Source organism: Ciconia boyciana, chromosome 26 (assembly GCF_034638445.1).
Source record: "Ciconia boyciana chromosome 26, ASM3463844v1, whole genome shotgun sequence".
In the NCBI taxonomy this organism is placed as follows: Eukaryota; Metazoa; Chordata; class Aves; order Ciconiiformes; family Ciconiidae; genus Ciconia; species Ciconia boyciana.
Genome location: NC_132959.1, coordinates 2,004,652 through 2,031,505, shown reverse-complemented (window position 1 = coordinate 2,031,505; position 26,854 = coordinate 2,004,652). Strand labels below are relative to the sequence as shown.

Genomic DNA, 26,854 nt, shown 5'->3' with positions numbered 1-26,854 from the left:
CGCACATCGCCGCCCCCCCTCTTGGGCAGCCCCCAGTCCCCTGCCCTCGGGACCCCCAGCCCCCTGCCCCGCACTGCCTCGCACAGCCGCCCCGTCCCGGCTCCTCTGGCCTCGCGGAGCCCCCTGAAACGACCCCTCCACCCCCCCTTCTTGCAAAGCCCCCCGGAGCCCCCCCTCCTTGCAGGGGGCTTGGGCCGCTGTGAGGCTGCTGCCGCTCGGGGAGACCCCCGGGACCACCCAATGCCCCGGTGGGACCAGGGTGCATGGGGACACCCGATGTGGGGTGCAGGGGGACCCCATGAGACCCACGGCGAGTGCGTACACACCAGCTTTATTACAAAAATTAGAGCTCTAGTGACCCCCGCCCGGGGTCCGGGGGTGTCCCCGTCCCCCCATGTCCCCCCACGTCCCCCCACCGGCCTCGGCCCCGCTCCTCTGCCGGTGCCCGTGCCAGGGTCAGGCCACGGGGCTGCTCGGGGATGGGGGTGTCGTGTCCCCCCCCCGGGAACAGTTGGGGTTCAGCTTGGGGAGCATGGTGAAGTTGGGGGGTGCTCCCAGCCCCCAGCCGCTGGCGGTGCCCCCCGCCTGGCCCCGGCCCGGGGGGGCCCTTGGCGGCGGTGCCGGAACGGCCCCGCGGGCCCCGGGTGCCGCTGGAGGGGTCAGCCCCGGGTGCTGCCCCCGCGCTCCCCCAGCAGCCAGTAGGTCCTCAGCTTGCCCTTGCCCTGTGGAGAGGGGGGCGGGGGTGAAGGGGTGCAGGGGGCCCATGGCCCCGGGGGTTGGGGTGCAGGGGGGGCCCGTTGCCCCAGAGGTCAGGGTACAGGGGGTGCCCGTTTCCCCAAGGATTGGGGTGCAGGGGGTGTCCATTGCCCCGGGGTTGGGGTGCAGGGGGACCCATGGCCCCAGGGTTTGGGGTGCAGGGGGGTGCCCATTGCCCCAGGGTTTGGGGTGCAGGGGGGCCCATTGCCACAGAGGTCGGGGTGCAGGGGTGCGCATTGCCCCAGGGTTTGGGGTGCAGGGGGTGTCCATTGCCCCGGGGTTGGGGTGCAGGGGGTCCCATTGCCACAGAGGTCGGGGTGCAGGGGGTGCCCATTGCCCCAGGGTTTGGGGTGCAGGGGGGGCCCATTGCCACAGAGGTCGGGGTGCAGGGGTGCCCATTGCCCCGGGGTTTGGGGTGCAGGGGGGGCCCATTGCCACAGAGGTCGGGGTGCAGGGGGTGCGCATTGCCCCAGGGTTTGGGGTGCAGGGGGTGTCCATTGCCCCGGGGTTGGGGTGCAGGGGGGCCCATTGCCACAGAGGTCGGGGTGCAGGGGGTGCCCATTGCCCCAGGGTTTGGGGTGCAGGGGGGTGCCCATTGCCCCATGGTTTGGGGTGCAGGGGGGGCCCATTGCCCCACAGGACCAGGGTTTGGGAGGGTGGGAGGGAGGCACTGGCCCGCTGGGGTCGGGGTGCAGGGGGTACCCATTGCTCCAGCGGGGCTGCGGGATGAGGATGCAGAGGGGGGACCCAGCTGGGGGGACCCCATTGGGGCAGCCAGCGGGGGGCTGGGGCTGCTGGGGGGCCGGGGCTCACCTTCATCTCCACGTCACCCCGCAGCTCCAGCTCGAAGCAGCCGAATTCCTCCAGCACGGCCTTGGTCACCGCCGAGATGTGGATCTTCAGGGCTGGCGGGAGGCGGCCCCGTCAGCACCCATGGGTGCCCAGCCCAGACACGGCCCCGTCAGCACCCATGGGTGCCCAGCCCAGCCCCTCACCTTCCCCGTTGGACTCCATGCGCGAGGCGGTGTTCACCGTGTCCCCGAAGAGGCAGTACCGGGGCATTTTGAGACCCACGACACCGGCGCAGACGGGTCCTGTGGGACACCCAGTGAGCCCCCCCGGTAGCCCCCGAGCCCCGGCCCGGCCCCCCTTGCTGGGGGCTCCCCTCCCACCCCTGGTGGCCCCACTGTCCCCTGGGTGCCAGTGTCCCCTCCCCTGTCCCTGGGGTCAATGGGAGGGCTGGGTGCCCTGTCCCCCCCATGCCTGCTGGTCCACATGAGTGCCATGTCCCCCCACCCCACAGAGCCGTGGGGGTGCCATGTCCCCCCACCCATGAACCCATGTGGGTGCCATGACCCCATCCCCACTGACCCATAGGGTGCCATGTCCCCGTCCCTGCTGACCCACGTGGGTGCCATGTCCCCCTCCCCCTCCCCACTGACCCACGTGGGTGCCATGTCCCTGTCCCCATCCCTGCTGACCCATGGGGGTGCCATGTCCCCATCCCCGCTGACCCACATGGGTGCCATGTCCCCATCCCCATCCTTGCTGATCCATGTGGGTGCCAGGTGCCGTGTCCCCATCCTCACTGACCCATGGGATGCCATGTCCCTGTCCCCATCCCTGCTGACCCGTATGGCTGCCACGTCCCCGTCCTCATCCCAGCTAACCCACATGGGATGCCGTGTCCTTGTCCCCGTCCCCACTGACCCACGTGGCTGCCATGTCCCCGTCCCTGTCCCCATCCCTGCTGACCCATACGGATGCCTCGTCCCCGTCCCCGTCCCCGCTGACCCGTGTGGATGCCGATGCGCAGCTTGAGCTGCTGCTGCGGCCGGTGGCGGATGCGGAAGGAGCGGACGGCGTCCAGCAGCGCCAGGGCCATGCGGGCCACCTCACGGGCGTGCAGCTTCCCGTTGCGCACCGGCAGCCCCGACACCACCATGTAGGCATCCCCGATTGTCTCCACCTGGGTACGGGTGGGGGGACACACACTGCTGGGGACACGCCATGGGCACGCCGCCGGCTCTGGGGTGTCCAGCGTGACCACGACGTCCAGGATGATGGTGCACGCGTGTTCATGCGTGCGCACGCGTGTCCTCACCTTGTAGACATCGAAGTTGTCGATGATGGCGTCGAAGCAGGTGTAGAGGTCGTTGAGCAGCGTCACCACCTGCATGGGGGTGCTCTCGGCCGACAGCGCCGTGAAGCCCACGATGTCGCTGAAGTAGATGGTGACGCTGTCGAAGGCCTCCGCCTGCACCGTCTCCCCCCGCTTCAGCTGCTCTGCCACCGAGCTGGGGGTGCAGGGGGTGGGTGAGGGGGGGGCACAGCCCCCCAGCCCCTCCTGGGGGCACGGCCTCTCCAGCCTCCAGCCGTGCCAGGGGGGTCCTTGGGGCCTCCAGCCCTCTGAAGACCCCCCCAGACCTGAGCCATAACGGGGGGACGGGGCTGTCCCTCGTCCTTGCGAGGACCCCCACCCCCAAACCGTGCTGGGGGTCTGGGGTCATCCCTGGCCCCTTTAGCCACCCCAAACCCCAAAGAGCCATGGCGGGGGCCCCTGGGGTCTCCAGCCCTCCAAGCACCCTCAGCCCTAAACCACGCCGGGGGGTCCCCAGCCCCTTCAGTCACCCCGAGCCATGCAGCAGTTTGGGAGGGGGGTCCCCAGTTCCTCCAAACACCTCCAGCCCAAAGCCACGTGGGGGTCCTCGGGGTCCCCAGCCCCTCCAAGCATCCCCAGCCCCAAGCAACATTGGGGTCCTTGGGGTCCCCAGCCCCTCCAAGCATCCCCAGCCCCAAGCAATACGGGGGTCCTCAGGGGGTCCCCAGCCCCTCCAAACACCCCCAGCACCAAGCCATGTGGGCGTCCTTGGTGTCCCCAGCCCCTCCAAGCATGCCCAGCCATGCAGGGCATCCACGGGGGACCCCAGCGCGGGGCAGGCAGGAGATGCTGGTGTGGTGCCCCGGGGTGCCCCGGGTTGGGTGGGGGGTGCACAGAGGACCAGGGTCCCCCCCGGTGCTCACTGGGGCAGGATCTGGTAGAGAAGAGCCTCAGCCTTGCGCTTCTCCTCCAGGTAGGCTTGGGTTCGCTCCTCCACCAGCTCCTCCAGGTTGTTGGCGTACTGCTCCATGCGCGACAGCAGGTTGTCCAGGATGTTGCTGCTGCTCTCCCTGTGGGCAGGGGGTGAGCACCCACCTGGGGACCCTTTTTGGGGTCATCCATCACCCACGGGGCTGGGGGAGGCAGAGGTACCTGTTGAACTTGCGGAGCTGGACCTTGATCTGGTTGAAGTCGGGGCGCTCCAGGACGTCCTCAGCCCAGCAGTGCTGCATCAGCTGGCCCAGCTCCTCCATGTGGCACCCCACGTTGGCCGAGGGGCGGAAGCTGGGACGCTCCCCGCTCTTTACCCGCTCAATGATCTCTGCGGGGCCAGGCACCCATCAGTGAGTCCAAACACCCATCAGTGGGTGCAAGCATCCATCAGCAGGTCCAACCGCCCATCAGCAGGTCCAAGCATCCATCAGCAGGTCCAACCGCCCATCAGCAGGTCCAAGCACCCATCAGCAGGTCCAAGCACCCATCAACTGGTTCAAGCACCCACCATCAGGTCCGAACACCCACCAGCAGGTCCAACCACCCACCAGTGGGTCCAACCACCCATCAGCAATGTCAACCACCCATCAGCAGGTCCAAGAACACATCACAGAAGGTCCAACCACCCATCAGTGGGGGCCAAGCACCCATCACAGCAGGTCTAAGCACCCATCAGTAGGGCCAAGCACCTATCAGCTGGTCCAATAACCCATCAGCAGGTCCAAGCACCCATCACAGCAGGTCCAAGCACCCATCAACAGGGCTAAACACCCATCACAGCAGGTCCAACCACCCATCAGCTGGTCCAACCACCCATCAGCTGGTCCAAGCACCCATCAGCTGGTCCAAGCATCCATCAGCTGGTCCAACCACCCATCAGCAGGGCCAAGCATCCATCAGCTGGTCCAACCACCCATCAGCAGGGCCAAGCACCCATCAGCTGGTCCAACCACCCATCAGCAGGGCCAAGCACCCATCAGCTGGTCCGAGCATCCATCAGCTGGTCCAAGCATCCATCAGCTGGTCCAACCACCCATCAGCTGGTCCAAGCACCCATCAGCTGGTCCAACCACCCATCAGCAGGGCCAAGCACCCATCAGCTGGTCCAAGCATCCATCAGCTGGTCCAACCACCCATCAGCAGGGCCAAGCACCCATCAGCTGGTCCAAGCATCCATCAGCTGGTCCAACCACCCATCAGCTGGTCCAAGCACCCATCAGCTGGTCCAAGCATCCATCAGCTGGTCCAACCACCCATCAGCAGGGCCAAGCACCCATCAGCTGGTCCAAGCATCCATCAACTGGTCCAACCACCCATCAGCAGGTCCCTGGCACCATCACCCCAGCATTTCTGCTCACCTTTGGGGCTCAGGTCCAGCCCCTCCACGTAGAAGACACCGTTGCGCAGGGCGATCTCTTGCAGGATGATGCCGAAACTGTAAATGTCACCCTTCTGCGTGCCGCGGGCTGGCGGCGACTCCATCCGCAGCAGCTCGGGCGCCGTCCACAGCTTCTCTGTGGTACCAGGGAGGGGGCTCAGGCCAGGCAGGGACCCCGGGCAGGGGCTGCTCCGGGTGGGGAGGGGGGGGTTAAGGACGGGCACGGGGCTCACTGGCGAAGAGCGCGTGGGAGTCCTCGCCGTCGGGGGCCACGCGGAAGCTCTCCAGCCCGTAGTCTGTGATCTTCAGCACGAAGCGGCTGTCCACCACGCAGTTGGAGGACTTGAGGTTCCCGTGAGAGACGATCACCCCGTTGTGCAGGAACTGCATCCCCTGGCAGGGCAGAGAGTGGTCGGACCTGGTTGTGTCCCCCCGCCTCCATGGGAACGGGGGGGTGGGAACCGGCTCGTTACCTTGACGATGTCATGGGTGAGGGAATAGCGGAACATCCAGTCCAACGTGATGCTCTCGTTCTCCAAGATGTCCTGGGGACATGAGGGTCACATTACTGTCCCCCCACCATGGACAGTCCCAAGGGATGGGGGACAGCATCCATCTGCCCGCTGCGGTCGGCTCCCTCCCACCCCGGGCACTGGCAGAGCCGCTCTGGGCAGCCCCGACGTTGGGTGATGGGCACCGTGCAGCCCCGACGCTGGGTGATGGGCACCGTGCAGCCCCAATGCCGGGTGATGGGCACTGTGCAGCCCCGATGCCGGGTGATGGGCGCTGGAGGGAGGGGCTCCAGCCCCAGATGGCTGCTGGGGAGCCGGGACCCTGCCGGTACCTGGAGGCTCCCACGCGGGCAGTACTCAGTCAGGATGCAGATGTTCGGGGGGTCGGTGCAGGCGCCGATGAAGCGCGTCAGATGCTCGTTTTGGACATCCCGCATCTAAGGTGGAGCAGGGTGTGGGACCAGGCTCACACCACGTCCCACCCCACCCCGGGGACACCGGGCTGGGCACCCCTATCCCACCGCACGGCGCCGAGCCGGGGTCCACCTACGTGCTTCAGCTCGAACAAGACCTTGCGCGTCAGCTCGATGCGCTTGCGGTTGAGGTGCTTCACGGCCACGAGGTTCCCCTGGGGAGACACGGGGTGATGGGTGTCCGGCAGGGTGGTGGGTGCCCATCCCCGCTCCCACACCCCCATACCTTGTAATACGCCGTCTTGGCGTAGACCTGGAACTGCCCCTCCGTGGTCATCAGCGAGCCGTAGTTGGAGCCCCTCTGCGGGAAGGGACATGGGGTGAGCCCGGTCCCCGTCCCCGCAGCAGGGCTGGGGACGGGATGGGTGCTCACCAGGGAGAGGGTGAGCTTGCTGCCAGCGCTCCGGAGATGTTTCTCCAGGCTGCTCATCTGCACGTCCTCCCAGCGGATACGCCACAGCTCGGCCGCCAGCTCCTTCTCCAGCTGCAGCTTCCTGCGCCGAGAGGGCAGGGTGAGACCCCCCCACGCGTGTCCCCCCGCCTCCGGGGACAGCGACGCAGCCTCGGGGTCACCCTCCCCAACCCTGGCACTCCCACCTGTAGATGAAGAAGGAGGTGACGGTGATGGCCAGGAGGATCAGGCTGACCACGAGGGATAGGACCTCCAGGGTGGACAGGTTGGCTGCGCAGCGAGAGGAGGGTGGTGAGGGGCTGGCGGGTGCCCGAGGTGGGGGTCTTGTGTCATGTCACCCCCCCGCGACACCACTCACCTTTGCGGCACAGCGGGTTGCTGTTATCGAAGCCACAGGGGGGGACGTCGGAGGGGACCGTGTTCCCCGGCCAGTGGATCTCACGCCCCGGCACCATTTGGATCTTCTTGGTGGTGCCGTTGTAGTTGGCCACGATCTTGGAGGGGGGGGGCAAGAAATGGGTGGGAGGACGCCCCCAGCCTCCCCATGGGACCGGCTGCCCCTGTGCCGGGGCTCACCTGGAAGTCCCCTCGCGTGGGGTCCATGTCCCACAGGGAGTAGTCACTCTCCCGGTCCCCGTTCTCGTCGATCTTCAGGAAGCCGGTGACGCCTGGGGACAGAGGATGAGGGGTTGGGGGGGATTCTGGGGACCCCAGCCCATGGGTGGGGGCTCCGATCCCAAAATATCATCCTGGGAGTGGGGCAGGCGGGTGCAGCACCCAGCCGGGACGGGGACAGGGACGGGACGGAGATGGGGATGGGGCTCACCGTAGAAGGTGCGGTTCCACATCTGGCGGGTGATGGCGGAGGCGTTGGTGATGGAGCCGCCCCGCTCCAGCGTCTCGTTGACGGCCTGGGCGTAGAGCAGCACCCCGTCGTGGAAGGCGGCCGCGATGAAGTTCATCTGGGGGCACAGAGGTGGCTTGGGGACAGGGCGCAGCTGGGGGTCCCCATCCCCTCGTTCCCAGCAGCCACAGGTCATCCCGCAGCTCCTTGTCCCCAGCAGCCTTGGCTCCATCCTGTGTTCCTGGCTCCATCCCATGTCCCCTTGTCCCTTTGTCCTCAGCTCCACCCCATGTCCCCTTGTCCCCAGCTCCATCCCGTGTCCCCCAGCAGCCCCAGCTCCATCCCGTGTCCCCTTGTCCCCAGCTCCATCCCATGTCCCCAGCTCCACCCCATATCCCTGAGCAGCCCCAGCTCCATCCCATGTCCCCTTGTCCCCAGCTCCATCCCATGTCCCCAGCTCCACCCCATATCCCTGAGCAGCCCCACCTCCCTCCTGTGCCCCCCAGCCCCGTGACCCCCAGCTTTCCCAGCTCCATCCCCCCGTGTCCCACCAAGCCGTCCTTCATGGAGAAGTTGAAGTGGGCAAGCGCCTCCTCCTTCAGCCGAGCCAGGAAGGGCCGGTACTCGGGGTTTTCGGGCTCCTTGTAGGTGATGATGGTGACGGCCTGGGATGGGGAAGAGCGGCTGGCAGCGGGGCTGGCTGGACCCCACCGGGGACGGGGACCCTGCCCGGTCCCCTCAGGGATGGGGGTCGCAGGCTGCGGGCAGGGGCTGCCCGCCTTTCTGCCGTGCCTATTAATAGCGTCCGCTCCAGGCAGCGCCGGAGCTGGGACCTGGGGCCGTTAATCTCATTTCCTTCCTCCTCGGTGGCTGCCAAGCAGCGGGAAGCAAGTGGAGGGAGACAGGGGCTGCTCCGCCAGCTCCGGCACCCACCGCAGCCCCGCTCCCCGCGCCGGGGTGCGCGCGCAAGGGCGGGTGCCCGTGCGCACGCACACGCGGCGGGCGCACGTGCGCACGCGTGCGCGGCGGGTGCCCATGCGGAGCCCCGGGCTCACCTCGAAGGCTTGCCGGGCGCTGGCGTCGTGGCGGTCCCCCCGCTTCCAGGGCCGCTGGGGCTCGGGGAAGCGGCTGCCCTGCAGGCTGGCCCCGAAGATGTCGATGTAGAAGAAGGCGTAGTCGCCGCGGGTCAGCCCTTCGCGCCCCGCCTGCAGCATCAGCTCCCGCAGCGTCTCCGGGGCGCAGCACACGTAGACGACTGCGCGGGGCGAGATGGTTCGTGGCGCCCCAAGACCCCGTGTCCACGGGGGACCGCGAGACCCCAGCCCGGCACCCCGAGGGGTCCCCGGTTAACGCGTGACGCGGGAGGGGACGTGTGCTGGGTCGTGCCTCCGAGTGGGTGGAGGGCGGCCGAGCGGGCTGCCGGGTAGTGGGGGGTCCTGAACCCCACTGCCTGCCCCCCCCATGCCCTGCCCGCCTCTGCCCTCCACCGCGGGCGCCAGGCCGAGGTTTCCTGTTTTCCCGACTCGTTTCCTCCTCCCTGCGGCCCAGATTGCCGGCAGAGATTGATTCTCGGCGGCGTGGTGACCCCAGTGGGTGCCACCCGCCCCACCGCCATGGTCCCCTTTGGCACAGGGTCGCCGTGCCAGTGCTGCCCTGCAAGGGCACGGCCGTGCCACCCACCAGGACCGTGGGGCACCAAGACAGCACCTGCCGAGGCTAAGCAGCAAGATGGCGAGGCCGGGGATGGCCAGACGCCACCCACCCAGTGCCAGCCCCGCCGGCACCCGCTCTCCTGGTGCCACCCAGGATGGCTCCGACCGGAGCAGCTGGCAGGGACGGGGACGGGAACAGAGCCAGCCTGGGCCACCGGGACGGAGGGGAGCGGGGCAGGCGGCCACCCTCAGCAGCTCCCGGTGGGGCACGGCGCGGGGCGGGGGGCCGGGGCGGTCGGGGTATGGGGCCGGGGCAGCACACGCGTGTGCAGTCACGCAGCACGCCCGTGTACGGCCGTGCAGAGCCGTGCTCACCCGTGCAGAGCCGTGCTCACCCGTGTAGAGCTGTGCACGCCCAGGCACAGCCGTGCTCGCCCGTGGACTGCCACGAACACCCGCGCGCAGCCGTGTACTGCCGTGGGCAGCCTTGCACAGCCGTGTGCAGCCGGGCACACCCGTGTACACCCGCGTGGAGCTGTGCGCACCCATGTACCCTCACGTGGAGCCGTGCCCACCCGTGCACCACACCGGCATCCCCCCCCACGGCCCCGTCCTCTCTCCCCGTGCCGGTGCACGGCGATCCCCCCCCCGCCGGTGTGTGACCCCCCCCGGCACTCACTGCGTCCCTTGTGCTTGATCTCCTGGATGATGAAGGAGAAGTTGCCGCCGTCGCGGAAGACGACGTCCATGACGGTGAGGTTGCGCAGGGTGGGCAGCTGGACGTACAGCCCCTCGGCGGCGAAGAAGTACGGCCGGTCGTCCACCTTCTCGTCCCAGTAAACCAGTAAAGCCCGCCGGGTCCAGTTGAAACGACGATGGAGCTGCACGCCCAGTTCACCCAGTTTGCGGTGACTGGGACCGGCGCGGGTGGTCAACCCGAATTGCTCTCGCTTGTCGTCGAAGCCGTGGGCTTCGGCACCCGCCGTCACTAGTGGAAGCCGCCAGTGGCTCGTAAACCGGGCAACCGGTGCTGCCGTATAGACGCAACCGGGTCCCAAAAATGCGGCGGGGTGATGAGCGAGCCGTAGGTCGACGGCGGCCAACGGCGCGGCCATTTCGGAGCAAACACCGTGTCGATCTTCGCTGCTACCGAAAACCCATCGTAGGGTAAAACCGGGTAATAAATCGGGCTGGGCGTTAACAGCGGCGGCGGCTAAACGCACCGCCGGTCCCACTCGTGGCCAAGCCCACGGGTAGGTGAGGTTGCGTTCGGGTAACACCACCGCTAAAGTCAGCGCGGTTGTCCCCGTCGTCGCCACCGCCACCGTCACCGCGCCGCAGAGCACGGCCAGCACCGCCAGCATCGCCCACGGAGAGTGGCTTTTCCCCCCCCCGCGGCGGGGCTGAGCCCTTCCTTCCCCCCCCCCCCCCCGTGACACAAAGGGCCGTTATCATCCACACCGAGCTTAACTCTTTCCTTCCCACTCCCACGGCATCCACCGGGATGGAGGATGGGGCCGCCCGGTGGTGGGTGTGGATATCCCCACCCGTGGGAAGTGGGGTGGGGGGATGACGCCGGTAGCGGGTGGCCGCGGTACCCGCGACGCGCCGGGACACGCCATACGGCGTGTCCCGGCGCGTCGCGGGGTACCGCGGCCACCCGGGTTCCCCCGCCATCCCACCCCACCCCACCCCCGCGACACGATCGCCCGTGGGGGGCTGAGACCTGGCAAACTCATCAGCGGAAACACCCTGCGGCCCCGGACCCCGTCCCCACGGAGCACCCCCGCCCCGCTGGGCTTCGGGCGGTCCCGGGGGGGGCTCCGTGGGGGGCTCGGGCACCCCTCCCCCCCCGTCCCCCCCCCCGTGGGAGCTCCTGCCCCGCGTCCCGGTCACGGCAGCCCCGGGGGAACGGGGAGGTTACGCCGGACAGATGCCGCTCCGAGGGCTGCGCTGCTCCCGGGGACACGCGTGGTTCCGGGGACACGCACAGCGCTTGGTGCCAAGCGTGGCTGGAGGGCCACGCGTGGCTCCGGGGACACGCGCGGCGCCCCCGCCCTGGGACATGCACAGCCCTCCGGGGACGCGCTCGGCTCCCGGGGACGTGCACAACGCTCGGGAACACGCGTGAGACTCCCACCCCGGGACACGCACAGCGCTGCGGGGACACGCGCGGCTCCCGGGGACACGCGTGACGCCGGCCGTTCCGGGAAGCTCCCGATACACTGTGCCCCGCCGTGCCGGACAAGGCTGCACCGGGTCAGTCTCGTCGGGGAGGAGCATTAGGGAGCGCCAGAGGCGGCGGCAAAAATTAAAGTAATTAATTAAAGTGTTAATGAAGAAAATAACGCCGCGGGGAGGCGGTTAAAAAAGTTAGCTAGCAGAGGATGGTTTCGATCCATCGACCTCTGGGTTATGGGCCCAGCACGCTTCCGCTGCGCCACTCTGCTGCTTGTTTGAGGGCTTCTATGGGCGCTATACGTACCTACTCAGCCTGTGCGCATGTGCACTGAGCTCGCCAGCCACTCCATTCATGAACTTCGTACCCCCTCCAGCGGCCGCCCGCCGCCCAGCGCGCGCGCATGGCCTGAGCCGCGACTGGTCGCTTTCACCCGCCTCCGCCATAGATTGATGGTTAGCTAAACCAATGGCTTGCAGCGGAGTGCTGCCAGTGGGCAGACTCGCGGCGGGCGGGAACCAATAGGCGAGCGGGTTATTGCGAGGTTGTGGCGGCGCAGCCCGGCGGGGTCTCCACAGCAGCGGCGTTCATTGTTGGAGCGGCGGAACCATGAGGTGCGCGGGGACCGGGCCGGGGGCCCCCGCCCGGCGGGGTGGGACGCCCGGGCACCCCCGGTGCGAGGCCGGAGCCCGCGGGGCCCCTCAGGGAGGGCCCGGGCCTTGCGCGGGGGGGGGGGATCCCCGCGGCGGGGCGAGGGAGGCCCCCCGGGACGCTGTCCCGCCCCGCTAACGCCGTTTCCCTTCTCTTTTCCGCAGGGGCGACCGAGGCAGAGGCCGTGGCGGACGCTTTGGTTCCAGGGGAGGCCCTGGCAGTGGGCGAGTCTGGCTTCTGCTTTAGCGAGGGTGGCTCTCTAGCCTGTCAGGCCTAGGGGGTGGGCTTGCGGCCGCCCCCGGGGGCGAGCTGCCGGGGCGCAGGGACCGGGGCTGTAGCTTGCGGTGTAGCGCAGGATAACGGTGAGGCGTAGAGCGGGGGGGCCCGGGGGGTGCGGGCCTCTCCGGGCCGGCTTTTCAGCGCTGGGGGCGGCGGGGAAGCCCGCGGTGTACGGCCACTGCCCGGTGGCACCGGGGCGGGGGGGTTAGTTATCGTTAGGGGGGGTTATGAAGAAACCTTTCCTATTTCTGTAGGGTCTTTCTCGCGTCTCGGGACCAAACCTCCACGAAACGGTGACGGAGGGGGGCAGCGGGGGGTTGTTCGGTGATGACAAACACAGTGGCGAGCGGGTAGACATCGCTGCAGAGAATAAAGTTGGTTTTTTCTTTCCCCCTTTAGGTTCCGGCCCTTTGTGCCACACATCCCCTTTGATTTCTATGTCGTGAGTAACCCTCTCCCACGGAGCTGTTTGCAGGCAACAGCTACGGGACTTTTCCTTGTTTAAAGATGCTGTCTTAAAAACCTCCTTTGCTGACGTGGATGGTTTAACTTCTTTTAGCTTAGCTGGAGTAAAGGAGCTCACTGAAAATGCTGTTGGTTCAGTAACTAACCCGAAATAGATCTTACCGTCTCTGTTGTTTGGAGTCCTCGTGTCACACAGGATGGCTAGCATGCAGTTGGGTAATAATCGCAACAAATAAATGCCTTAATTGAGGTTTTTCTGCTTTTTAAGGCACCTCACTCACCCAGACTCTCAGTTCTGTCAGCTCTCTCTAACATAAACCCCCTGGGTTACTCCGATAGCTGTCACTCACCTGTCAGACAGACGTTCTCCAGGCTCTTTTGCGTGTTGGTCCTCACAAGGATCAACAACAACACACGTTTCCCACCTTTTATAGGAGGAAATAATTTCCTCCTCCTGCTGAGCATCTGCCCTTTACAGACACATGACTTCCAAGGCAAGCAAGTTGCTTTCCAGACCCTGTGGCTGTGAATCCTGTCACAGCAACTGAAAAGCTCCGGCTGTCTGCATACAAGGGGCGTTATTCTTAAGGGACTGTAATATAATTAATAAAACCCCTCTTGATAGAGCCACTCTTAAATTAGATCTGCCCTGTCTCACACCCCGTAGTCGCACGGGCACGCTGGTGGCTCTGAAGACCTGCCGTTCCTGTCAGAGCACGGTGAGAGGGTATGGGGTTGCTCTCCCTCCCTTGGGATAACGTGCAAGTGAAATTATAAAAGCAACAAGTGAAGAGCACGATGGGGAATCGCAAAGGAAACAAGCGCTGGAGAATAAAAAAGAATAAATTTTGCTGATGAGTGGGTTGAACCAAAGTCAACCAAAGTCTTTTTCTCAGGCGTTGCAGTCTGATATCTGATCCCGTTTCAGTGCGAAATGGCTTTCCCCCGTGTAAAACCTGCCGCTGACGAGACCGCGTTCAGTGAAGCCTTGCTGAAGAGAAACCAGGATCTTGCTCCGACTGCTGCTGAACAGGTTTTGTGCTGCAAATTGCCTTAAATTCTTTGGCTGGATGTTACTGCAGTGTTAGAGGACGCAAAACCAGAGTATCCTTCAGAGAATATAGCCAGGAGTAGTCATTACTAGCCTAAAAAGTAACAACTACTCTCTGAAATCAGCACTGCAGTAGAAATATGGGTGGAGTTTCTTGGACAGCAATTTTTAAATATGTTTCTTTTATCTGTTTATTATATATCTTGCATCAGGGCTGTCTGCATTATGCTGTGCAAGATCAGATTATTTCAAGTCATACTGGACAACTGACTGGTAACACCGCCCCTCTCCCTTTCCTTTTCAGGCTTCCATTCTTTCTCTGGTGACCAAAATAAACAACGTGATCGACAATTTAATTGTAGCGCCAGGAACGTTTGAAGTGGTGAGTCCAAAAGCGGTGAGGTTAGGGGAAAAAAAAGCTACCTGGGGAGATGCTTCGGCACAAGGGATGCCAGTGTTAGAACAAAACCTGGCCCCAAGTGGATTAAAGGTTCACGCCGACTCCCAGAAACGTAGCACGCGCCTTAAATTCACAAATTTTTGTTTTGCTCTTTCAAACAGCAAATTGAGGAGGTTCGCCAGGTGGGTTCCTACAAGAAGGGCACCATGACGACGGGGCACAACGTGGCCGATCTGGTGGTGATTCTGAAAATCTTACCCACCCGTGAGTATCGGCTGCGCAGCTGCTGACTGAGCCGCGGCGCTCGGCCAGGCTCTAACCACCTCTTCTGCTGCTTCTCCCTAGTGGAAGCTGTGGCAGCCTTGGGAAACAAAGTCGTGGAAAGCCTGAGAGCGCAGGACCCCAGCGAAGGTGGGACGCTCTCCTGTGTCGCAGGGGGTTGAGGGGACAGGGTTGGGCAGGACGTAGGCTGATGCGAGGCAGTTTCCGCTTGAGCTCTGGGGCTTGTCTGAAGGGGATAGAGCCCAGCCTGCTGTCGCAGCACCGTTGCTGAGATCTGTGGTCTTCCCTGCGTTCCTGGATGCCGGTGCATTCCTCCAGCCCCTCCGTGAGGAATTCTCGTTCTTTTTCCCCAGTCCTGACCATGCTGACCAACGAGACCGGCTTTGAGATTAGCTCGGCTGACGCGACGGTGAAGATCCTCATCACCACGGTGCCGCCCAATCTCCGCAAGCTGGACCCTGAACTACACCGTAAGAGCTCGGCTTGCTCTGCCCCGCACGTGAACCATCACCGGGGTGGGGGGGAGCCAGCTGCCTCCCCACACCAACTCACCTTTTGGTTGAAAAAAAACAGGCATTTCTGTTGCTTCTTTCAGTGGACATCAAAGTGCTGCAAAGCGCCCTGGCTGCCATCAGACACGCTCGTTGGTTTGAGGAGAACGCTTCGCAGTCCACGTGAGTTTGGCCTCAAACAGGAATGGCAGCTCTGAGGCCTGCTCGAAATAATGTTTACAGAGAACAGGGAGAAAGCAAGGAGAGCTGTTCCTGCAGCAGGAAGGTGCGTGACGTGTTACGAACCCTCCTCCTGCCGTCTTCTCCAGGGTGAAGGTCTTAATCCGGCTGCTGAAAGACCTGAGAATTCGATTCCCTGGCTTTGAGCCCCTCACACCCTGGATTCTGGACCTGCTGGTGAGCGCACGAGGAGGAACGCTGATGGTGTGCCAGGCGTGCCATAGCTAACTGGTACCTGCCTGCACGTACCTGAGCTCCAGCATTAAGCAGCTGCTTGTAGCTCCCGCAGCAGGAATTGGGATTCTTACGCTTCCCTTGCGGGAAGTCGCTCTCGTCCTAACTCCCTCTTTCTTTTTTTCACCTCTTCAGGGGCACTATGCCGTGATGAACAACCCCACCAGGCAGCCCCTGGCTCTCAACATCGCCTACAGGTCTGTTGCCATTTGCTTCACTTCAATTTATAAATTCCCGTTACCGTCTCAGTTTTGAACATATCAAATAAAAGTGGTGGCATCTCAGGGCTTGAAGGGACCTGAACTGGAGACAAAGCAGACTCCTCATGTAGATGTGCTAATTGCAGATTTTCTGGCTGCATTTCTGTGCTGGAATGGTCTAGTTTTTAACCAAAAATGTTTTGTCCTGTAGGCGCTGCCTTCAGATCCTGGCTGCTGGGCTCTTCCTCCCTGGATCTGTTGGTATCACCGATCCCTGCGAGAGCGGAAACTTCAGAGTCCACACGGTTATGACCCTCGAACAGCAGGTGAGCTGCCTTGTCTGCTGCGGGAAAAGGGACTAAAACCGTCCGTGCTCTGACTCTTCCTTGTCCCCACAGGACATGGTGTGCTACACCGCGCAGACGCTCGTCCGGATTCTCTCTCACGGAGGCTACAGGAAAATCCTCGGCCAAGAGGGCGACGCCAGCTGTAAGTGGGGTCGGTGCAATGCGTGGCTCTTCCTCCACGCAGGCTGTCAGCATCTTAGTGAGGGAATGGAACTGGTTTTCTGCGTTGCTAGAAAATTTAAGGGCTCCAAGGAGAAGCGACTCATTAAACCCCAGAGCGGTGGGGAGGCGGAGCTGGCATGCCGTCCTTCCCCCCTGATCGTTCTTGGGGTGAGCTGCCTGCTCACTGCCCCTGCTTTTGCAGACCTGGCTTCTGAAATGTCCACGTGGGATGGAGTGATAGTGACGCCTTCCGAGAAGGCTTATGAGAAGCCTCCAGAGAAGAAAGAAGAGGAGGAAGAAGAGAATCAGGAAGAACCCGCTACAGGCGAGGAGGAGGAAAGCATGGAGACGCAGGAGTGACTTGCCCAGGTAGAGCCTGTCAGTACTGCTGCCTGGGAGAAGGCAGCTCCGGGCAGGGGAAGGGGTGGTCCGGGCTGCCCGCGCCCCAGGGCCGTGCTCCCCCCTCAGCAGCCTGTCTCTCCCTGTCTCTCCCCCTGCAGCAGGACCCCCCACCGCCGGGGGCTGCTGGCTGAAGCACGTGAAGGACCGAGCAGAGATCCGAGCCCATCCTCAGCAAACGCAGCGAGCTGATGGGACCCGTCCCTTGTATCTGTTTTTGTAAGTAAGTTGCACATTAAAGCGTTCCCCCCTTTTGAGTGCGTCCTGTTTGTTTAGGTAGAAGATGCGCGTTATAAAAGGGAACCAGAAAAAGGTCTCGCAGTGGGAGGGGGTTCCGGAACTTGAAAGACTCCACCTGGGGATGCTGAACCCGGACCTGCTCGCTCTGCTGGCAGCATCTGCCTGGTTCTGCTTTCCCCAAGGCACATCAACGTCAGGCCACGGCCGTGACGTAGGAGCGTTACACACTCGCGCTGCCTCATCAGCCCATAAGCAAGACACGGCTACTTTTATTACGGTGCCTACAACTCTAGAAATACAACTCAGGGTCCCCTGGTTCCTTCAGCTGCAGCTGAAAAGCTGCGGCCTCACTGTGCAGGACTTCTCACCCCGTCCCGTGCTGTGGACGCTCAGGAGAGCGCTGCTACAAACAGGGATACCTGCTCCCCTTGCCAGCAGACTGTTCCCTTCGCTGTCCTTACGGGGTCGCACCCGTCACCATCCAGGGCCGCTCCAGCTCCGGCCCAGCTCACAGGGCTGTCGGCGCAGCCGTGGTGCGAGGCGGATCCGGCCCAGCGCTGCCGTGGGGGCCTCACTTGCCAGGCAGGCCCTGGGGGTAGCCACCCGCCGCCTCCAGCATGGCCTTCCTCCGCACCGTCTCCTTGGCCACACTGTGGTTCAGCCTCCGCAGCCGTTCCTGCGTGGGGGAGCAGCACCCGTTAGGATGGGGGGGGGGGGGGCTGGGATCCCCCAAAACACTGCGGCCCCCACCCCACCCGGGGTCCCACCCTGACCTGGGCATTCTGCAGGATGTTGTTGACCAGCACCACCCTGCGCCGGGCGTTCAGCAGCTTTTTCACGTAGGGATCGAGATCCAGCGCCACTTTCTGGTCCTCGTTGATGCGGCACAGCTCTGGGGAGAGGCCGGAGAGTGGGAGCGGGCCCAGGGTGCCACGGACCCTCGGGGGACGTGGGGCAAACCCCGCTGTGCCCCCACAGCCGGGCTGCGGAGGTGAGCCCCCCTGTGTCTCACCTGTGGCCAGGCTGTCGATGTGCTCCCGCAGCTCCACCTGGCTCTCCCTGCGGAGGGGACGGCTCGGTGGCCAGGCCAAAACCCTGGAGCCCAGCCCCACAGCTCCCCCCCCAGCCCCAAACCCACCCCTACTCCCCCTCCAACAACGAACCTGCGCCCCCAGCTGCCCCCAACTCCCTCCCAATCCAAGCTCACCCCACCCACCTGCTCACCTGCACCCCCCTCAGCCATCCCTAACTCTCCCCAACCCACCTACGTGCTCCCCCGCCTCTAACCCCCACCCCACACGCACCCCTAAAGCCCCCGGCCCAGGGACCTGCCCCCAGCGGCACCAACCCCTGCGGCCCCCTCAGCCCAGCTACGAACCCCTCGCAGGCACCCCTAAACCTCCCCAAGTGCTCCGAAAGCTCTTCACCCCCCAAAACTGCCCCCGCTCCCCCCGCCCCCGCCGTACCTGCCCCTCAGCCCCCCTCAGCCCCGCTCCCGCCGTTCCCCTCAGGCGCTCCGGGCCCTCCTCCTTCCTTCCCAGACCCCTCTCCCCGTTCCCGGACCTGACGGCGTGAACGTGGCCGTCGAGCTGCCGCACCGCCGGCCGCAGGAACTGCAGCAGCCCCTCTGCAAACAGCTCCCGCGCTGCCGGGCCGCCGCTCCCCGCCGCCATCTTGGCGCCGCCAACGCCGCGGGGGCCGCCGGGAAATGGAGTCCGCGGGGGCGGCCACAGCAACTTCCGCCCCGCGCCGCGGGGGCCGCTGGGAAATGTAGTCCTGGGGGACGCCGCTGCGGGCACAGCCGGGCGCGCACATCCTCGCCCTCCGCAGCGCCGAGCACCCGCGGAAGGCGCAGACAGAGCCAGGCGGCAAAACCCAAACCCGCTCATTAACTAACGGTTAAAGCCAGCGCCCACCGCGCCTTTTTGGTACTTTCTGCTGCTGCTTTTTTTTTTTTTTTTCTTTTTTTTTGGCTTTTTTTTTTCCCTTTTTTTTTGGCTTTTTCTTACAAAAATTAAATTAAGAAGGGCGGGGGTTAGCGCAGGGGGCCCGGCTCGGCGGCAGGCATGGCGTGCAGGACCTCGTCCAGCAGCTGCAGGGCGCGGTGCAGGTGCACCTCGATCCAGCACGGCGTGTGCTTGATGCTCTGCCGGGGGTAGTCGGGCCCCCAGCCCTTGACGAAGCTCAGCCGCAGGATGCACAACCGCCGCAGGTCGTCCACGCCGATCCCCGCCGCCGCCGAAAGCCCTGCCCGGGAGGGACACAGGCGGGCGTGGGTGGGGGATCCCCACAGCCACGGGGGTCCTGTCCCCCGCGGCGTCCCAGCCCCGGGGGCTCACTCACCCACGGCGGGCGCGATGCCTCCCACCGAGCCGGGACCTGGGATGTTGCCGGCCACGGCGGCAGCCTGAGCGGCGGCCGCAGCCTGGGCCGTGGCTGCTTGCTGCTGCATCTGGCGGTGGCACTGCCGCAGGTCAAATACCTGGGGGAGGCAACGCAGGGGGGACCCCTGAGCAGGGCAGCATCGGGGGGGGGGGGGGGATGCCCCGGGGACCCCCTTCAGCATGGGCATGGGGGTTCCTCCGTCCCTGGAGCCCCTCCATTGTCCCTTGGTATTGGGGTCCCTTTGCCCGGGACCCCCTTTAACAGGGGCACAGGGGTCCCTGCATCCCTGGGGTCCCTCTATTGCCCCCCAGCATGGGTGACCCATTGCGTGGGACCCCCTTTAACAGGCCATGGGGGTCCCTCCATCCCTGGGGTCCTCCACTGCCCCCCAGCATGGGTGACCCATTGTGTGGGACCCCCTTTTAACACGGGCACGGGGGTCCCTGCACCGCTGGGGTCCCTCCATTGCCCCCCAGCATGAGTGACCCATTGCATGGGACCCCCTTTAACACAGGCACGGGGGTCCCTCCCTCCCTGGTACCCCTCCCACCTGGGGATGCGGGGCCCCCCCTTCCCCCCAGGGACGCCCCACCTTGATGTAGGCGCCGGGGTAGATTTTGTGCACGGCGTCCCCGGGGGCTCTCCCAGCCTCCCGGTCCAGGTAGTAGCTCTGCACGAAGACGGCGTGGTCGCTCAGGCACCGCATCCACACGTCGCCCTCGCCCCTGCACTCCAGCTGCACGCCCTTCCCGATGTGCAGCCTGCCCCATAGAGACCGTCAGCACCGACCCCCCCCGAGCATCCCCCGCTGCCCCCTAAATCCCCCAATAGCCTCCTATATCCCCCCACCTGCCCTGTACATCCCTCATTTGCCCTCTATATCCCCTTTCTGTCCTGTACACGGCCCATTCCCCCCCCTCTGTGTCCCTCCTCTGCCCTATCATCCCCCAGTTGTCCCCTATATCCCCCACCTGCCCCATACATCTCCCATTAGTCCCCTATATCCCCCCACCTGCCCTGTACATCCCTCAGTTGCCCCCTATATCCCCCACCTGCCCTGTACATCCCCATTTGCCCCTATATCCCCCTTCTGCCCCATACATCCCCATTTGCCCCCTATATCCCCCCCCACCTGCCCCGTACATCCCCCAGTTGCCCCTATATCCCATCTGCCCTGTACATCCCCCATTTGCCCCCTATATCCCCCCACCTGCCCTGTACATCCCTCAGTTGCCCCCTATATCCCCCCATCTGCCCTGTACATCCCCCATTTGCCCCCTATATTCCCCTTCTGCCCCATACATCCCCCATTTGCCCCCTATATCCCCCACCTGCCCCGTACATCCCCCAGTTGCCCCCTATATCCCCCCATCTGCCCTGTACATCCCCCATTTGCCCCCTATATCCCCCACCTGCCCCGTACATCCCCCAGTTGCCCCCTATATCCCCCATCTGCCCTGTACATCCCCCATTTGCCCCCTATATCCCCCTTCTGCCCCGTACATCCCCATTTGCCCCCTATATCCCCCTTCTGCCCCATACATCACCCCTGCACCCCCATGCCCCCATCATCTCCCCCTTCTGCCCCATGCCTCACCCCCACACTGCCCCCCATGCCCTGCATCCATTCCTTCATCCCCCGTTCACGCCCGCACCCCCGAGCATCCCCCCCCTTTTTCCCCAGCCTGCCCCACACCTGCCCTCCACCGCCCCACCTCGGCGTTGCCCTGTCCCCCCCCTCGCCCCCCCCCCCACCGGGCCCGCTCCCCGGCGTCGGTGCGGTGCACGTTGGAGAGCTGCCCCAGGCAGAAGCGGTCCCCCCTGAGGGGTCCACGTAACCGTCCACGATGACCACGGGGCAGCTGGACGGCACTTTGAAGATCTCCCCCACCTGCACGTCCATCTCGAAGTAGGCGATGGAGCACCAAAACTCCGGCCCTCGGGGGGGGGGGGGGCACACAGACAGAGGGGTCAGGGCACCCATGGCTCGGGAAAAGGGGGATCACCGGGGTGCTAATTAGGGTGGGGGGCACTTACCGGGGTGGGTGGACACGGGTTGCTGGTACGGCCCGGAGCTATGATGTGGGGGCCCTGGGGAGGGGGAAGAGATGGGGTCAGCGCAGCGAGGGGGCTGCGACCTTGCAGCTGACACCCCCTCCCCGCCCCACCAGTCCCTCCCAAACCTACAGTAGTGGTTGGGGTGGTGGAGCGGGGGCTGCGGGTGGCTCCGGCTGCTGGGCTGCGGTGATGGGGTGGGCTGCGGCCCCCCCAGGCTCGGTGCGTAGACGGCCGCGCCGGTCCAGCTCGCTGGCGAACCTGGGGTAGGAGAGAGGGTGGCCGGGGGGGGGGGCGGGTCGTCCCCAAGTGGGCCCCCCGCGGGGGCGGGGGGACACGGGGTGTCCCCGGTACTCACCGTGGTAGGGCGGCTTGGGGTAGCCGTTCTGCGGGGGGGGCTGCGCCGGGGCGGCCGGAGGCGGCGTGGGGCAGGTGATCTGCAGCAGCTCCTCGCCGTGGGGCAGCGAGAGCAGGGAGCTGCCAGGGGCCACTGTGGGGGGCACGACACGGGGTTGGGGGGGCTCAGGCTGATGCCCCCAAACCCTTCCCAGGGGATGGGGACTGGGGTTAACGGGGGTCTCACCTGGGGGTGACATGGGCAGCGTGGCGTAGAGGCTCCCGGGGACGCGGGGGGACTCGGGGAGCTGCAGGGGGCAGCGGCTGGCGGTAGGGCTCGGCGGGGGCAGACGCGGTGCCCGCTTGGCCCCCTGCTCCCGGCCGGGCGGCACCTCCATCTGCACACAGTCATGGACAAACTCCTCCTTCACCAGGCGCGTGGGGGGCACTGGGGAGGGGGGTGGGACACACACCGGAGACCATGGGGGGCACGGGGACCCGCAGCAGGGGGGGGATGCTGGCTCCGGGGGTGCTCCCCGCCGGCCCCGTGCCAGGATCTCACCTGTGCTCTGGATGCTCAGACCTGCAGGGGAGAGATGGGGTGGGGGCGTTATGGGTGCTGGCGGTGGGAGTGGGGTGCTGCCCCCCCCTTCCCCCCCGGGGGGTCCTGGTGGTGGCGGTGGGACCGTCTCACCGATGGCGGGGGCCACCACGCGCTCGTAGTGGTAGGGGTTGACGCAGACGCTGTCGTACTTGAGGTCGAAGGCGAATTGGCAGAATTTGACGTGTTTCAGCTCGTTTTTGTGTAAGTCGGGCCAGCGCCAGAGCCGGGCGTAGATGACGTGGGGGAACCCCTTCCTGCCGGCCACCTGCGGAGGGGGACAGGACGGGGACACTGGGGCGACAAGCCGGGGGCACGGGGATGGTGCCCCCCATCTCCCCCCGGCCTTGGCTGGCTGCGTCCAGCGTGGCTGCAGGGTGCTGCGAACGGCGTGTCCGGTGCCAGAACCCCCGGCAATCCCCCCGGCGCAGGGCCTGGCACCCGGCCGGGATCCCACGGCGGCCGGGGGGCTCCCCCTGCGCCTCCCCGGCTCCAGACATAACAACCCCCCCGGCTCGCAGGCTGCCAGACCGTGACTCATCCCGGGAAGGGGAGCAGAATCGGGGGGGGACGCCAGCGCGGGAGGGGACGGTGGGCAGGGGGCAACGCTGCCTGCAGCTGCCCCTGCCTGCATGCATCTGCCCCGACAGGGTGGGGATCGCTGCCTGTCCCTGCCCCTGTCCCCCCATCCCCGGGGCAGCCGCGGCTGCGGGTGGGTGGGTGCAAGCCCAGACACTGAAGTCAGCGTGGCTCCCAGCCCGGAGCCGCAGGCTTGACGCGGCGGGGCTCCCCCTGTGTGCCCCTCCCCGGGAGGGTCCTCTCCACTGGGACCCTTGCCGCCCAGACGCCTGGGTCCCCCCAGCTTGAGGAGGGCTGGAGGGTCTCGGGGCATGAGGATGCCTGGGTCCCCCCAGCTTGGGGAGGGCTGGGGGGTCTCGGGGTACCAGGATGCCTGGGTCCCCCCAGCTCTGGGAGCACTGGGGGGTCTTGGGGCACCCCAACACCCAGGTCCCCCAAGCTTGGGGAGGGCTTGCATGGGGTGTCATGGGGCACCTCGCTCCCCCCTCAGCTCGGGGAGGGTTGTGGGGTCTTTGGGGTCATGGGGCACCCCAACATCCAGGTTCCCCCAGCTCGGGGAGGGCCGTGGGGTGCACGGGGGGCTGTCAGGCTGGCACGGGTCTGCCGAGGCACCCAGACACCCAGGTCCCAGCGCGGCGGGGTTACCTGGAGCCGCCCGTCCAAGGTGCGCTGGATGGTGACGCACTTGCTGGGGTGGGCGCCGTTGGTGGTGATGGCGGCGATGAGCGAGTCGAGCTCGTCCTTCTTCTCCTTGAGCTTCTTGACGAGGCTCTCGATGGCCCGCTTGGCGAAGGTCTCGTTCTCCCCGCCCTGCCGGTGGCACATCAGGCTGTGCACGATGCTCAGGCAGGCGTCGCTGCTCGTGGGCGCGCCGAGGGACATGGCGCTGCTCCCCTGCAAGGCACGGCACGGCACGGCCCTGCCTGTCACCCCGCAGCAGGGGACCTGTTGTCCCCCCTGCCCTCGCCTCCGCGGCCGCTGTGGCCACCGAGCCGGGAGTTAAGCGGCGTACGGGGTGCTGGTGCCCACGGGGCAGACACAGGGCGGTCGGTGCTGACAAGAGGGGGACACGGTCCCTGTGTGGCACTGGGGACGCAGCAGCCCCCCCAAATGGCACGCGGCAGGCGAGGAGGATGTGGGACAAAGCCGTATGTCACCTCAAAGAGGGGTGCCAGCCCGGATGCCTGGGTTCCACGGTCCCTGTCCGGGGTGGGAAGAGGCTCAGCGGCTACAGCGATGCCGGGACCCTCAGGGTGTCCCCAGCTCCCCGTGGTCCCTGGCTCCGACGGCAGCAGAGCCAGAGCTGGGCCACGGCGTCACGCTCGGCAGCATGCATGGGTGTGGGGACACCGGCCATGTCACGCCAACGGCCTGGCAGGGAGCACGCTTGCGTGTACGCAGCGTGCAAGGGTGCCTGCGTGCCTGCAAGTGCTCGCTCTGGGCTGGGGTGATGGACACGTGCTCCGTGCATCGCAGGCGAGGGGCCAGACTAAACAGAGCCCCAGCTTGGCGCCGCTCCTTAACCCCTCACTTGCTGCTGGGCTTCTCCCTTTCCTGCCTCCCCTGCCAGACCGCGTACACGCCAAGAGCCGCATGCATACGCACACGTGCCAGGGCCCCGCCAGCGTCACCCCCCCGGCCGTGGCCGTGGCCGTGGCGGGGCTCTGCGCCCGCTGCGGTGCCGCTGCAGCAGGGTCCCGGCTCTGCGTCACGGCGGGTGCAACGCTCCAGGGCCTGGGAAAAACCTTGGGCTGGCGGCAGACACAACAAACCGTCAGCCCCTGCTCCGCGCCGCTTATCCGCGGGACGGGAGGCAGGCTGTCCTGCCAGCGCCCTGCCTGCCCGGCCCCCCCCCGCGGCGTGGGCGCAGGGCCATGGCCCCCCTCTCGCCAGAGTGATGCCGCTGGCCAGGCTCCTCCAGCTTGAGACGAGCCAGATGCCATCGGCCATGGGGACACCTCCAAGGATGCCGGAGGGGCCCTGCAGAGCTCCCCGTGGCGGGGGCACAACCCTGAGCACCCCACCAGGCTATGGGGTTCGCCCCGTGGGTGCTAACGCAGCCTCCGGCACCCGTCCCGGGGATGCCCGGTGCTGCCCCGATGCCAGCACTCCTGCCTGCTCTCGTCCCCAGGGGCCCTGCCTGCCTGCCATGCTCTGCCTCAGGGCTCAGTTTTGAGGCTAAAGGAGGTGAAAGAGGGCGGCAGGGACTCTCCGTGAGCAGGGGCTATCCAGGATCGCCCTTGGAAGGAGCGTCGGGGGGCCCCGGTGTCGGTCCTGGTTCCCCCCAGCTCCACTGGCTGGACCCCAAGGCCAATGCCGGCTGCTCTGGGAAAGACTCAAAGGGCCACGGCCGTCCCCAGCCCCATCCGAAACTGAGCCTAGTCTGGTTTGGGGGAAACTGGGGCGAGCGGGGGCCAGAGATGGCTCCTCCTCGGCTCCAGCTCCCTGCTGGAGATGTGACGGCCAGGAAGGCTCACCGGCTCTCAGAGAGGACGGCTGTCCCTGTCGGCACCGCCAGCAGAGCGGACCCCAAAAGGCCCCTCCTGCCCCGGCGTCGGAGCGAACCAGAGGAATAATGAGGCACCTCATCGCCCCACTCCAGATGGGAAGTGACATTTCTGTGCGAGTCTTTTGTCCCAGTCGAGGGGACGTGGCTGGGGGCTTTTCACAAACCTGTCAGGGCTCCTCCTGGGGCAGCGTGGGGCTGGGATCTCCCCTCCTCCCCACCCCACATCGCTCCTGCCGTAAAAATACCTCGCTGGTCCCATGGCCTGAGCCCCAAACCCGGAGCCAGCCTCGCCCCCCAGCCAGGAGGGGGACGAGCAGCACAGGGTGGGGGGAAGCCGGTTCCCGCAGCCCCCGCATGGACACGGACTCCGGCCTAATCTCCTTGGCTCCGGGGCCGCTAACTTTGCTCCCAGATAATCCCAAGGGCAGGGACAAAGGGACCGGCGGGTGCCTGGGTGGGGATTTCATTCCTGCCTGTGCCCCCCCTGCTGCCAGCCCGGCTTCTGCCCCCAGCCCAGCTCCGGCTCCCCGGGCCGGGAAAGGGGGGGATGCTCCCTATACTTGAAGCCTTGGCTCACGGAGAGAGCTGAGGAGCGTGGGAAGGGAAGCAGGAGGGATGCCCTGGAAAAAGCGGGTGCCAAGGGGCCATCCCCGCCACATCCCAACTCCCAGGACTTCGTGGGGCAGTGGCCCACCTCTGCCCCGAGGTCACCCGCAGGCTGAAAACGGCCGTTTCCCTGGTTTTGGTGCAGTGTTGGAGCGGGGTTTGGGGCTACCGGTGGGAGGAGAGCGGGGAGAGGCGCCGAGGGGCTGCCTGAGCGGGTGGGGGTCCCCGTGCCCCCGTGCCCTGCCCGGCCCCCGCTCCCCGTGCCCAGGCAGGGCAGCACGGCGGCTTAACGGGGGCGGCCGCGCTGACAGCGAGGGGCCGGGGGATGTCGCAGCAGGCAGGCAGGTGGGGTCGGCAGAGAGGGGCGACGAGCCGGGCGCAGGGCTCCGAGGAGGGGACACGAGCGGGGGACGGCTGTGGGACCCGGCGCGCAGCGGGACTGGGACCGATGTGGGCCGGGGGGAAGGGGGGGGGGGGCCAGCATGCACCGGGAGCGGGCTGGCTACTCACCTCCGCCGCCCGGCTCTCCTCACGCGGGGCCCGGCTCCCGCTGCATCTCCTCCGGCTGCCCGCGGCCCTGCCCGCGGCCCTGCCCGCCCCTGCCCGCTCCCGCCGCCGCTTTGCAACTTGTTTGCTACAATAACAAAAGGAGAAGCCGGAGCGCGTGAAGGCGCTGGAGCGTCGCAGCCAATAGCAGGCATCGTGACAGGCGCCCGTCGCGTCCTCAACCAATAGCGGTCGCGCTTCCATGGCGGGCGGGGCGGCTGTCTGCGCCCAGACGGATCCGCCGCCGTCGCCGTCCCCCCCCCGCCCGGCGCCCGCCCGCCGCCCCGCCGGGCCCCAGCCCGAGCCGCCGGCTCCCGCCCCGCTCCCCAGCGCCGGAGGGTCCCCTCTGCCCTCCCCGAGAACGTGGGGGTGGGGTGCAGCGGGACAGCCCAGAGAGGCAGGAGGCGGTGGCTGGCTGCCGCGGGGATGCAGACCCTCCAGGAAAAGGCAGCATCCTCCGCCCCAGCGCTTTGTATGCGCAGGCAGGAGAGGCAGC

At 66.1% G+C, this 26,854-nt stretch overlaps 4 protein-coding genes and 1 non-coding gene across 7 annotated transcripts; 1 reads left to right on the top strand and 4 right to left on the bottom strand.

Annotated features, from left to right (window-relative positions):
* Positions 1-431: 431 nt before the first annotated feature.
* NPR1 (natriuretic peptide receptor 1) lies at positions 432-10,485 on the bottom strand. The gene is made up of 21 exons (XM_072846641.1): positions 9,801-10,485; positions 8,525-8,724; positions 8,021-8,134; positions 7,452-7,587; positions 7,202-7,293; positions 6,984-7,119; positions 6,811-6,895; positions 6,587-6,707; positions 6,440-6,514; positions 6,291-6,368; positions 6,073-6,177; positions 5,702-5,773; positions 5,462-5,621; positions 5,209-5,364; positions 4,010-4,178; positions 3,781-3,927; positions 2,861-3,053; positions 2,551-2,725; positions 1,752-1,850; positions 1,570-1,661; positions 432-722 (listed from the first exon to the last, which is right to left on the bottom strand). Exons 1-21 carry the CDS (start codon positions 10,483-10,485, stop codon positions 660-662), a joined length of 3,153 nt encoding a protein of 1,050 aa, XP_072702742.1. The 3' UTR covers positions 432-659.
* Positions 10,486-11,499: 1,014 nt separating this feature from the next.
* TRNAM-CAU (transfer RNA methionine (anticodon CAU)) lies at positions 11,500-11,571 on the bottom strand. The gene has a single exon. It is a non-coding gene; the product is annotated as a tRNA-Met (tRNA).
* A 264-nt stretch (positions 11,572-11,835) lies between these two features.
* ILF2 (interleukin enhancer binding factor 2) lies at positions 11,836-16,758 on the top strand. Of its 3 annotated transcripts, none has more exons than XM_072846616.1 (15): positions 11,836-11,914; positions 12,116-12,158; positions 12,631-12,672; positions 13,624-13,728; positions 14,051-14,128; positions 14,308-14,410; positions 14,492-14,557; positions 14,782-14,898; positions 15,024-15,102; positions 15,249-15,336; positions 15,529-15,590; positions 15,805-15,919; positions 15,992-16,082; positions 16,305-16,471; positions 16,603-16,758. In XM_072846616.1, the coding sequence occupies exons 1-14, from the start codon at positions 11,910-11,912 to the stop codon at positions 16,460-16,462; spliced, it is 1,152 nt and encodes a 383-aa protein (XP_072702717.1). In that variant the 5' UTR covers positions 11,836-11,909; the 3' UTR covers positions 16,463-16,471; positions 16,603-16,758. The 3 variants fall into 3 exon arrangements, with proteins under 3 accessions (XP_072702717.1, XP_072702716.1, XP_072702715.1); XM_072846615.1 differs by having other exon boundaries at positions 11,875-11,914; positions 12,116-12,175; positions 12,630-12,672; positions 16,606-16,758; XM_072846614.1 differs by having other exon boundaries at positions 11,878-11,914; positions 12,116-12,175; positions 12,630-12,672.
* A 232-nt stretch (positions 16,759-16,990) lies between these two features.
* SNAPIN (SNAP associated protein) lies at positions 16,991-18,701 on the bottom strand. The gene is made up of 4 exons (XM_072846617.1): positions 18,305-18,701; positions 17,754-17,800; positions 17,515-17,633; positions 16,991-17,417 (listed from the first exon to the last, which is right to left on the bottom strand). Exons 1-4 carry the CDS (start codon positions 18,628-18,630, stop codon positions 17,313-17,315), a joined length of 597 nt encoding a protein of 198 aa, XP_072702718.1. The 5' UTR covers positions 18,631-18,701; the 3' UTR covers positions 16,991-17,312.
* Positions 18,702-19,076: 375 nt separating this feature from the next.
* LOC140644102 (mothers against decapentaplegic homolog 4-like) lies at positions 19,077-26,569 on the bottom strand. Its single transcript, XM_072846612.1, is given in 12 exon segments — positions 19,077-19,223; positions 19,719-19,887; positions 20,882-20,948; positions 20,951-21,064; positions 21,164-21,217; positions 21,314-21,442; positions 21,540-21,671; positions 21,765-21,965; positions 22,080-22,100; positions 22,212-22,386; positions 23,343-23,591; positions 26,323-26,569. Coding segments are annotated over 12 exon segments (1,698 nt in total). The 5' UTR covers positions 26,563-26,569.
* Between the last annotated feature and the right edge of the window lie 285 nt (positions 26,570-26,854).

What these genes read in the sequence shown, in the direction of transcription:
- NPR1 (XM_072846641.1), bottom strand. Translation starts at nt 10,485, where the DNA reads ATGCTGGCGGTGCTGGCCGTGCTCTGCGGCGCGGTGACGGTGGCGGTG. An exon ending in GCTGGACCTGAGCCCCAAAG is followed by an intron (nt 4,179 to 5,208) that starts GTGAGCAGAAAT and finishes CTGGCCCCGCAG; the next exon opens with AGATCATTGAGCGGGTAAAG. An exon ending in CAGCTCCGCAAGTTCAACAG is followed by an intron (nt 3,928 to 4,009) that starts GTACCTCTGCCT and finishes CCCTGCCCACAG; the next exon opens with GGAGAGCAGCAGCAACATCC.
- ILF2 (XM_072846615.1), top strand. An exon ending in CTCCGACTGCTGCTGAACAG is followed by an intron (nt 13,729 to 14,050) that starts GTTTTGTGCTGC and finishes TTTCCTTTTCAG; the next exon opens with GCTTCCATTCTTTCTCTGGT. An exon ending in CGCCAGGAACGTTTGAAGTG is followed by an intron (nt 14,129 to 14,307) that starts GTGAGTCCAAAA and finishes TCTTTCAAACAG; the next exon opens with CAAATTGAGGAGGTTCGCCA.
- SNAPIN (XM_072846617.1), bottom strand. Translation starts at nt 18,630, where the DNA reads ATGAGCGGGTTTGGGTTTTGCCGCCTGGCTCTGTCTGCGCCTTCCGCG. An exon ending in CATCGACAGCCTGGCCACAG is followed by an intron (nt 17,634 to 17,753) that starts GTGAGACACAGG and finishes GCCTCTCCCCAG; the next exon opens with AGCTGTGCCGCATCAACGAG. An exon ending in ACATCCTGCAGAATGCCCAG is followed by an intron (nt 17,418 to 17,514) that starts GTCAGGGTGGGA and finishes TCCCCCACGCAG; the next exon opens with GAACGGCTGCGGAGGCTGAA.